The sequence below is a fragment of the Mytilus trossulus genome, chromosome 12 (genome assembly GCF_036588685.1).
Source record: "Mytilus trossulus isolate FHL-02 chromosome 12, PNRI_Mtr1.1.1.hap1, whole genome shotgun sequence".
NCBI classification, from domain to species: domain Eukaryota; kingdom Metazoa; phylum Mollusca; class Bivalvia; order Mytilida; family Mytilidae; genus Mytilus; species Mytilus trossulus.
Window position 1 is genome coordinate 2,205,345 of NC_086384.1, and position 12,197 is coordinate 2,217,541.

The following is a 12,197-nucleotide window of genomic DNA, read 5'->3' on the forward strand; positions in this document are numbered from 1 at the left end:
GCGTGAAATCTATTATTTCATACGGTATATAAGGGTGTGAGACATATCTGTGAAAAACAAAACTGTTTAATTGTGTATAGACGGTATTATACAATTATTTGCTTCCTTGTAACTTTCATATACTTGGCATTGTTTTTCTATAATAACTTAGGACACCAGTGTTGTATTCAAACAAGGTAAAGTTAATGTTTCTTCATTAGGTTAGTGAAAAAAAATTCTTGCGATTTATCCTGTATTATTGTCTTCTGATTCTTTCTTTACCACCCATTTTTTCAACCACTTCGTTTAGTTGAAGTCTAGCAACTTTGAATATCGATCTTAGTGGCACAAGTGATAGGACTTTCTTACTTGTAACGTTGATCACCGAAATCGTTTTTTCTTATTCTAATTTTATTTTTTTCTTATTGAAATGATATATCATGTTATGGAGGCGCTTTGCGAGGATATTTCTGACCCAAGACTGTTTGTTTCGCGAACACCCTCCATTACATGTCACATTTAATAAAAACGAACAAATTTGTATTTAAACTCTCTGTATAGATGAAGATAAATAAATTTTAAATGTAAGCTGTTATTCCTAAACATGTGTATGCATTATTTTGAGGATACGTAAATATTATTGTAGAACCTCGGGAATTATACATGAACTTATTCGCGTTAATTTGGTCGCTTTATGTACATAATAACCAAAATTGTTGGCGGGAAACTACTCGCGACAGTAAAAAAGCAATATTCAACATGAAACAAATCATGGTATTTTAGGAATATTCTCTGGCAGTGGTTAAAAACAGGCAAATTAGTTTGAAATGAGGAAAAAAGGTTAGAATATGCGAAAAACACCGACTACCAACTAATCAAAATTTGGCATTCTAATATAAGGTGTACATATGCGAACAATACAATAATGTCATTGTACCTAAACTTCTTGGGAAAATGAATCTTCATATGATGAAGTCTACCTTATAGAAATAAAGGAGATTGATGGTTGCAAATAAAACAACTACCAAATAAACGTCAAACTGACGTTGATACAATAGCATTTACTATATATGGAGAATTACTAATAAGACAAGTATACTGGCATTTAAAGATCTAGAAACGAAAAAAATCGTATCTGCAATCCAATCCATAATAATGACCTGTAAAATTGTTGCAGTCGTTATTTCTCAAATCTCTTAAAGAGCGCTACGAATCACATTTATGTTTATGATGTCAGTTTAGTTTACACTTGAACAAGTTTTAACTGAGATACATAATCGCCGTGGACATGTTACTAAAAAGACGCGGAACATAGATACCTAGTTGACATAAGAAACTAATAAGATCAAATCATTAAGTTATTTTATGAATGTGTCGATATATGAATTTGCTGTCAAATGTAAAATGTTCTGATGTAAGTAAGGACAATATGGACATATCATTGTTGATTGAAGACTAATTTTATCTATGACAATAGTATGTTTGTTTGTTTTGGTCACACATCGTTGTCAATAAATGGAATTTTATGCAATATTTATCACCCAGATTGTGTTTACAGTAGCCATCTAAAAACAAACACATATAAACAAAGTGTAAAATAACAAAAATACCGATTTTCAAAGAAAATTCATAAAGTAGGCTCCCTTATCAAATGGCAAGTTAAAAAGCTCTAACAAATCTAACGAATGGAAAACAATCGTTATGTGGCTGTCTTGCTGCAGTCAGTTCCTTATGTCGAATGTTCAACAGAAGATTATTCTTATTCTTCATTTGTTCATTTGTTCATTATGTGAACTGTCCATATATCGTATTGTGATAGGATGAGCTAATCAGAGGTTGAACGAGATATTAATGTTTGTCTTTGTTGTCTTGTGATTTTATTGTCGTCCGCTTTAAGAAATATATTGAATTCATACCTCTTATTGTTAATAAACATTCTCTCTATCATAAGGATTGAAATATTCTGCAATGGTATGGTTAATTTTTTTCATAGTTTTTTCAGTATATCATGTTTCTAAAATGTTCACTTGTTTAATCAATGTTCTGACAATGATATTCTCATTTTCGCTCATGCATATTTGTTTTTCATTTTTGAGTTGCATGGACATTTACTAATGTCCTCCTTTTCTTTGTATACAACAAGTGCTTCGTTTTATACATTTGCTAATTCATCGTTTGGATTCAAACATCCTTATATTAAATGTTTGGTAAATTTAGGTAACAGATTTTAAAATCTCATTAAAATTAATAAAAATAAAGATAACATACCAATAGACAGGAAATTGCATAGATTTTAAAAGAAACTCAAAGGCTTCGTCAACATAGATTGAAAAGATTCAATCAACCCCAACGCGAACTTAAAACACCACTATCGGTAATATGTCACGATAGGTAAATTGGTTGGTCAAATGTATTTCTGTCCTTCTTCCTCATATCTTTGTCCAATAATTGTGTAAAGCACACAACCCGACTTTTTTGTATTCAATATAACTAATTTGAGCATATCAATTTAGTCATATACGATCAAGCATTATGTTTGTTACTTATTAGAAATAGGAAAGTGAAAATCATCAGGTTTGGCATAGATTCTTGTTTTTGGTGTATAAATACTGAGGACACAGTATGAAGTTGACTTTCTAGTTTCGGTAGTATCTTTATCGGTAAGAATGACTAAACATATAGTATGTAAACACTTGCTTAAATTTGTTTTATCATAAAAACAAAGGAGAGATTGACATATTTGTGATTTTCGAGAAAAGAAAACAACAAGTACAAATCTTTTGTATCTGAATTGTTTATCTGCAATTAATGTCAAAGCCGAATATTTGAACGTCAAGAATGTATAACAACACAATTTGAATGGCTGTATGCCCAAGAACGGACATAGCATTTGACTAAGACCGTTCTGTACATTTTATTACATTTTGTTTTATTTTTCAGAAAACAATATGCACATCATTGTCATTATCCTTCTGAGTAATTCATTTTACAATGTCTATTCAATGTGTTCCACGGAGCCAACATGTGAGTGTATTATACATGACGATGGGATATATGCAGACTGTAGTGGAAGGCAGTTAAACTCGTCGCCTTCTTTCAACGAAAACGTCACTTCAATCAATCTTAGTTACAACTATCTAACTTGCCCTCCTTCGAACGATAACTTACCAGAAAGTCTTAAATACCTGAATGTTTCAAACAATAGGATCAATAAATTATCTTTGGAGGGAGAGCGAATTATTTTTTGGAAAAGAACCGGCCTCCTTGCTTTAGATTTATCATTTAATGTGTTATCAATAGATGGAAGATCCTTTTTTCCAAACATTTTGTCTAACTTCTCCCGTTTGGAAATACTAGATATATCCAGAAACGTAGTTCCGGAAGAGGGATTTCAAGATTTTCATAACGTGTTGAAACCACTGATTTCTTTACAATTCCTTTCTGTTGATAGTTTTGTGAATATTTCATTCGGAAAAGGTTTTGGAAACTTGAGGAATCTAAAATCCCTAAAATTAGCGGGTGTTTGCAATATAACCAGGACTTTTATCATTACGGAGGACCTTTTCATGTATCTACCTTTTCTGGAGCACCTCGATCTCTCTACTCTTGAAGTGTGGACAAATATATATCATGATTCTAAATCGAGTTGTTACTGTTCCTTAACAAGTATACATAGAGGAGCTATTGCCAAACTTAATAATTTAAAATATCTTGACATATCAAATAATAGATATCTTGGACTTTGTGGAATTCGTAATATATCAAATGATCTTATTCATACAAACATAGAAATTTTTCGGGCTAACAATTTATACTGTGAAGACAGTCGATCTGTTACCTTGTATTGCGATGATATCAGATATCTTCGAAACACATCCCTGCAAGAACTTTATATTGATGGAAATAATATCGCACTTGGGCAGCCAGCAATACTTACGTACATGCCAAAATCTCTAAGGGTGTTAAGTATCAGAGAAAACCGTTGGGGATTAGGAATATATACCTATTATCCATATGATAACATGATAAACTTAGTTCATATCGATATAAGTAATATAAATAACGACGAAATGTCCCAATCCCCAATGGCAGATCATCCTTGTTGTTCACATTTTCTAGAGGATGTATTATGCGATAAATCAAGAATAGAGAACGTTACAGGCGACAAGGCTGCTGGTGCATGTTCTTATACTCCTAACAAATATCACAATAACATTGCAAGTAAAATACCAGAGGAACTCTCCAACAAACCGGATCCATGGAAATGTCTACCAGGATCTGATATCGATGTGCACTATATCATGGTTCCAACTCATGTCGAATCAATAATAATGAATAATTCAAGATTAGGATATGCATTTCGCTGGACAATATTTAATACTCTGTCGATCGTTAACCTTACATTAAGTAACAATCAATTTTACAGTTTCATTGGTCCTATATGTAATGCGACAAACCTCAAATATCTAGACCTTTCTGGTAACCGATGTTCCTCCCTTACACCATATTTTTTCAATGCCTTACCATCTTTGGAAACTCTTTTACTACAAAATAATCTCTTAGGTCTATCAAAAACGCTTCACAACATAAATGCGAGCTTTGTTTTTGGCACATTGACTCAACTTCAATGTTTAAATTTGTCAACAAATAAGATATCATCACTTTCTACCGACATATTTTGGAATTTGAAGAGCATACGGCAAATAAGTTTAAAAGACAATTTACTTACTGACTTTCATGTAAAATTAGACAATATGCCACATTTGACTTATTTAGATTTGTCGGAAAACCAAATTTTCCAGTTATCAAAGAACTCCACACTTTGGATTAGTCAATCCATTCGTAGAAGTAAAAGTTTTCAAATTGATTTATCAAACAACCCGATAATGTGTTCGTGTTCATCTCTCATTTTTCTGAAGTGGCTACAAAAACACCAACTAGCATTTAAGAATTTCAACGGATATAAGTGTTCTTATACCAAAACCTTTAAGACATTAACAGATGCCGTTATCTCCCTGGACAAATCCTGCCCTACATATACTACTTTGACTATTCTTATATTGCTTCTGATAATAACATTCTTGATCTGTCTCATTATGATTATTATATACAGAAACAGATGGAAATTGAAATACTGGTACTATATTGCGAAGCGTAAGTATTTTCAGCATGACTATCTGCTATTAGAAGAGAGACAAAACTATAAATTTGATGCCTTTCTTTCTTACGCTGACGAGGAACGACTTTTTGTTATTACGGATGTAATGAAAAAGCTAGAAGCAAATGAGAATTTTCGTCTGTGCATTCATGAACGGGATTTTATTCCCGGGTGCGATATCGCAGACAATATCGTCAATGCTATCCATCACAGTCGTAAAGTGATTTTCATAGTGACTCCTTCTTTCCTGAAGTCAAAATGGTGTATATACGAATTAAATATGACTTATATGGAATATCAAGTTTCCAGGCAAGGTGTTGATTGTATGATTATGGTGATAAAGGACAACATAAGAGAACGAGACATTCCAAGAAACATGTATGAAATCATGAAGGATGAGAGCTACTTAAAATTCCCTGAGAATGAAGCAGACGACTTGACATTTTGGGAACGTTTAATCGATTCCTTACGATAGATGAGGATAGATAGAAAAAAATAGGGTTTGTTAGTACGTGTAAAAAATACCAAGAGCATGTGTGTGTGTTAGAGGATAACAGAGAGATTACACTGTTTGAATTAACTTAAACAATGTTTTCTGGATGATGCATACAATATAAAAAAGAAGATGTGGTACAATTGCTAACGAGACAAATGCCCGAAAAAGAACAAAATGACACAGAAATTAACAACTATAGGTCACCATATGGCCTTTAAAAATGAGGAAAGCTCATACCACATAGTCAGCGATAAATGGCCCCAAATTAAATGACAATGTAAAACAATTCAAACGAGAAAACTAACGGCCTAATTTATGTACAAAAATAAACGAAACACAAATATGTAATACATAAACAAACTACAACCACGGAATAACAGTCTCCTGAATTGGGACAGGCATATACATACAAAATGTAGCGAGGTTGAACATGTCAGCGGGATCCTAACCCCCCCCCTAACCTGGGACAATGGTATAACATTACAACATTTATTTTTTAAGTGGGGTGTCTTTTAATCTGGTTTTATAATTAAGTACCACTACAATGTAAAATGTACCTGATTAGTTAGTTCAATGTTTTGGTTTTTTTTATTATAAAGAGCTAGATCCTGCTAAGGCAAATGTTATGGTGGTCTTAGAGAAATGATACATTGTACATAACATGTATAATATCGTCTTTTATTTTTGTACGTGAACGTTTTAAAAGACTCTGATTCTTTTGACACCAGGAATATCAGCCATATATATTTAAACAAAATACTGAGCCCATAAACTTTGAGAAAAAGAACAATGATTTCTGACCAACTTAAACATTTACTTGCTATCTTCAAAACCACAATTGAGAGCTGCAACTGTAGACCGAAAAAATAAGCAGCTTTCCATTTTTTTATTTTTACTTATATCACTAAAACTATCCCCATTATGGAAATTAGCTGTAAGACAATTCTTTATCATAAAAAGATTATCCGTGACTGAACTAATTAACATAACAAATTCATTCAAGATTTCATAATCTTGCGTTCTAAAGAAACCGATTAAATCTAAAAAAGAAAAAAAGAAATTGTCATGCAAGTTGATTTTGGGCCAGATTTTCACTTATTGAAGTATGATATTATATATGAACCAACACTGTTTTAAAACAGTCTCGGTTCATTTATATCGACATATGAAAGACAAACACACATGATATTTATTTTAAAAAAATGCATTGTTTTATTTAGAATTCGGTCAATGGAAAATATTATTAAAAACAAAGAGGTATACTGCTACTTTGAAGCATGACTTTGGTTTTGTTTGACAATAATGCATTTGTTTTCTTTTTTACAACGTCACGTTTAATGATTGCTATATGTATATATACCAAATTTGTTTTTTATGAAAACATTTCTAGTACATTTTCGCGATTACATATATACTTGCATTATATCGCCGGTATTTCTATTGTTTATGTTAATATGTGAAAATTATAATATTTAATGATAGCAAAAAAAATATTTTACTCTTTTTTATAAGAATAAAGTTTTGCCTTCAAATGTTTTGATATTAGATTTACGTTTTCAACTTACATGATGCTTTGTAGCAACAATCCAAGCAGTGCTTTCATATGGAGTATATATCTGAATGCGGATAAAACATTCAAGGCCTTTTGTTTCTAATCCTTATTTCCTTAATAGAGTGTTGCTGTGAACAAGCAAGCCATTTAACTGAGAGTTGTGAAGTTAAAATAATCTTTTCGGACATTTTAAGGATACCACGTGATGGTTTACCGATATGTAAAAGAGGGACGAAAGATACCAAAGGGACAGTCAAACTCATAAATCTAAAACAAAATGACAACGCTATGGCTAAAAATGAAAAAGACAAACAGAAAAACAATAGTAAACGTGACATAACATAGAAAACTAAAGAATAAACAACACGAACCCCACCAACAACTAAGGGTGATCTCAGGTGCTCCGGGAGGGTAAGCAGATCCTGCTCCACATGCGGCACCCGTCGTGTTGCTTATGTGATTACATTTAATATATGTTTAACAGATGACGAAGGATATATTCAATTTGTCGTTATCACCATCTCGTCCACATAATTTAAAATATTTGTGTTGTTTAAACTGGTAACAGTCGTATTTTCGCTTGTAGCTAAAAACGTATTTTAATTTCAAAATTTTACATACGGTAAAGAGATGCAATATCACACAAGAGCATATGTAAAGTACTCTGATATTTGGCAGAGCATTTGGCTGTCCTTTCGATTTATCTATGTTTTGTGATTGTATGCTGTTGTTTGATTTCTTTTCGACTTATCTATGTGTTGTGATTGTATTCTGTTGTTTTATTTCCTTTCGATTTATCTATGTAATGTGACTGTATGCAGCAAGAAAACAACATTTTTCAAAAGAACATAAAAGTGAAAAAGCATATTTAAACACAACGCATTTGACAAACAAGTCGAACAATTGATGTTCTTTAACCCTGCTGACTGCCATTGGCGATTGCCAAATAATTTTGATCACAGGATGTAACAAAATGGATCAAAATATAAATTTTATACTTAACAGAAAACAATTAACTTGTGGCCACGATGTTATGCCACAAACATACGATGTCAGTATTTTTTTTGTACACCAGATCCGGATTTCGACAATTAATGTCTCTTCTGTGATGTTAGGGATCGAAACGGTATTTGGAAGGCCATATAAAATGTACCTTCATTTTTAGATTCACTCTTGAATTTTAAGAGCCAATATAGGATAAACGGATCATATTAACCGGAGGGAAAATATGATACAAGCCCAAATGAATATATAGAAACAATTCTTAATTGAAAACTACGTTCAAACCTATAATTGCGTCGGATAAAAACCGCAATTTTTATACGTGTGCATGTAAAACAAATTTCGTTGTAAAAGGGTCTAAATACAGCAAACCTACATCTTCCAAAAGACCAAAAAAGTGCAAAAGTATATCTAAACAAAACGCATTTGACTAGCAGGTCGAACAGCTGATGTTCTTTAATCCTGCTGACTGCCATTGGCGATTGCCAAAAGAAATTGATCACAAGATGTAACAAAATGGATCTTAATATTAATTAAATACTAAACAAAAAACAATTAACTTGTGGCCACGATTTTATGCCACAAACATAAGGTGTCAATATTTTTTTGGTACACCAGATCCGGATTTCGACAATAAATGTCTCTTCAGTGATGTTAGGGATCGAAACGGTATTTCAAAGGCCATATAAAATGTACCCTCATTTTTAGATAGACTCTTGAATTTTAAGAGTCAGTATAGGATGAACGGATCATATAAACCGGAGGGAAAATATGCTGCAAGCCCAAACGAAAAAATATAAACGAATTATATATGTTCATCTCTGTAAGATTGAAGCCAATAGTATTTAGAGAAATAATGTGTCACAAAGGGGCTGATGGTGTAAGCCATTGCACCAGTGAATAACTTAATGAAAAACTACAGATTGTAGGGGGAAAATCCCTAAGGAATCTAAAGACGTTGAATTTGCATAAACACTGCCGATGGCTTCCTAAAATACCTATGATGATATCAGTAAATTACTTTGCAAGGTAAATTGTTATAATCTAATTCTTAATACTGTCATCATTGGACCTACATAGTAATACAAATTGTGTGTCTACAATAACATTTTTCGAAATTTAATTTTCGTATTCATTATACCCTTATATCAGTTCTTCTCAATAAAATTGAGAATGGAAATTGGGAATGTGTCAAAGAGACAGCAACCTGACCATACAACAAAGTAACAGAAGGTCACCAACAGGTCTTCAATGCAGTGAGAAATTCCTGGAGGCGTCTTTCAGCTGGTCCTTAAGCAAATATATATACTAGTTCAGTGATAATGAACGCTTTACTAACTTCAAAATTGTACACAAGAAACATAAAAATAATACAAGAATAACAAAGACCAGAGGCTCCTGACTTTGGACAGGCGCACACATGCGGAGGGGTTAATAGATATAGGAAGATGTGGTGTGAGTGCCAATGAGACAACTCTCCATCCAAATAACAATTAAAAAATAAACCATTTTAGGTTAAAGTACGGCCTTCAACACGGAGCCTTGGCTCACACCGAACAACAAGCTATAAAGGGCCCCAAAATTTCTAGTGTAAAACCATTCAAACGGGAAAACCAACGGTCTAATCTATATAAAAAAAAACAAGAAACGAGAAACACGTATATATTACATAAACAAACGACAACTACTGTACATCAGATTCCTGACTTAGGACAGGTGCAAACATTTGCAGCGGGATAAAACGTTTTAATGGATCCAAACCTTCTCCCTTTTTCTTAAACAATAGCATAACATTTTATGAGATCTCAACCCTCCCCCTATACATATAGCCAATGTAGAAAAGAAAACGCATAAAAATGCGCACATTAAAATTCAGTTCAAGAGAAGTACGATTCTGATGTCAGAAGATGTAACCAAAGAAAATAAACTAAATGACAATAGTACATAAATAACAACAGACTGACATGCCAGCTCCAGACTTCAATTAAACTGATTGAAAGATTATGTCTTCATCATATGAATATCAGGTATAATCCTTCCCGTTAGGGGTTTAATATCATACCATCATAACATATATGAGAAGAACATCTTCCTTTGTCTTACTGTCCTGCACCTATTCACGCTAATGCATATACAAACATATTCCTCTCTATACATTCTCTTTTTAATCACAACGTTTGCTTTTTATTATCTTCCTCCTTAAACTTTCCATCCTCTTTCTTCCTGTAGACTTTTGTTTATCTTCTATTACTTTTTCTCCATTTCATATTTTGTTTCACAACATCATATTACTTGCCTCCCTCATTCTTATGCTTTTCGTTTCTTCCACTTTTCCCCCCTCCTATCTATACATCTTCAATATTTGGGTTCAAAAGATTTATCGAACAAAACAATTGAAAATGTGACAAATGAATGTGAATCTATACATCAAGTATCTTGAATATGAATATTGTACGTTTGTCTTGGTAGCAATCCAATATTTAAATATTACACCAGTTAAACGATTTGATAAAGTATATGTTATTGATTATAGTTATAGCTATCCTACGTCAACTATAAAAGGATAAGAATAAATTTGACCTAAATAAATCGTAGATTTAAACTGTATACTTTGTTTTGCCACGAAGAAATCCGACTTTCTGTTCTCAAGGAGAAGAGTGACGTTGTAAGTAGTTTTCATTGAATTCAACATGACTATTTGCATTGAATTTTTTAAAGGTTTCCAATATCTCTTACCAAATCATATTTTGTCTTGTTTTTTGTAAAAATCTACTTTCGTTTAATGTTATGCGTAAGTGCGTTGTTAAGATCTCACAATACACATGTCAGCGATCAAGGTAAATTACGTAGATCAAAAATATTACTTTTTCTCTCGTAATTTATAAAAAAAGTCGGAAATAGATATCAACAAGTAGATTCTGTTTAACTATGTTAGGATGTTTCATTAGTTTTACATGATCAAACGATCCTTTAGATATTTAACCTAAAAAATTGACAGTGTAAATGTTAGATGTGCTGGTTTCTTTATGTACACCTCCCCACATAGATTTTATTCACAGCACAGTTTTTAGACGCATTATATGCTTTGGAACGGAACATTCATTATAAAGAAAAGAATCATATTACCTTTATCAATGAAAGTAAAGTTTAGAGGAATTACACATACTTACTGCTTCAAATGTAAGTTAGCCGTTTCATTTTTATGATTGATCCTCATTAATGTGAGGAAGACTGTCAATCCTGCTAAATGATAAGCAAAACATGATCTTTGAATACGTTGATACGGCTAAAACCAATAGTTATGTCATTACCTGGTTATATTGATGTTATTTTTGTTATTCTCATCAGATTTCGTCTAATGCTTAGTCCGTTCCTGTGTGTGTAACATTCTAATGTTGTGTCGTTGTTATCCTCTGATATTTAATGCGTTTCCCTTAGTTTTAGTTTGTTACCCCGATTTTGTTTTTTGTCCATAGATTTACGAGTTTTGAACAGCGGTATACCACTGTTGTCTTTATTTAACATTTTCTGTTTCTTTTTATGCATTAACTATGGTTTGTGGAGAGAAATTGTATGAACAATCCCAATCGTCAGGACAAGATCGAAAAATAGGTTAAAACATCTGAAATCGCCAGGGCACTCATTAGCGGTTATTAAACTTAGATTTACCTTAATTTATTTTCTTCTGGAAACTGTTTGAAATATCTATAATTTAATAGCATTGCAATGATAACAGTAATTATGAAAAAATAATCATACGTCGTCTTTGTTGACCGATTTGTATATTTTGTCAAGTAGACAATGTTTGCTATTTACAGTTTTTGATTAGCTCCTATATTTCCACCATATTTAAGGGTAAACATTATGACATATGGTAATTTAACATATTCCTATTAGCAATGATGAGGATTAAAAAGACTTTTTTTATAGAGCTGGTCGTACTCAATATTTTGATTTTAAAAAGTTTTCTGTTATTTTCTTTAGTTTTGCAAAACCAAAGTAAAACATCT

General features: G+C 32.3%; 1 protein-coding gene across 1 annotated transcript; it reads left to right on the top strand.

Moving 5' to 3' along the window:
• Nucleotides 1-4,168: 4,168 nt before the first annotated feature.
• LOC134693142 (toll-like receptor 4) lies at nt 4,169-5,806 on the top strand. Its single transcript, XM_063553848.1, has one exon. The coding sequence runs from the start codon at nt 4,281-4,283 to the stop codon at nt 5,610-5,612; it is 1,332 nt and encodes a 443-aa protein (XP_063409918.1). The 5' UTR covers nt 4,169-4,280; the 3' UTR covers nt 5,613-5,806.
• Nucleotides 5,807-12,197: the final 6,391 nt, after the last annotated feature.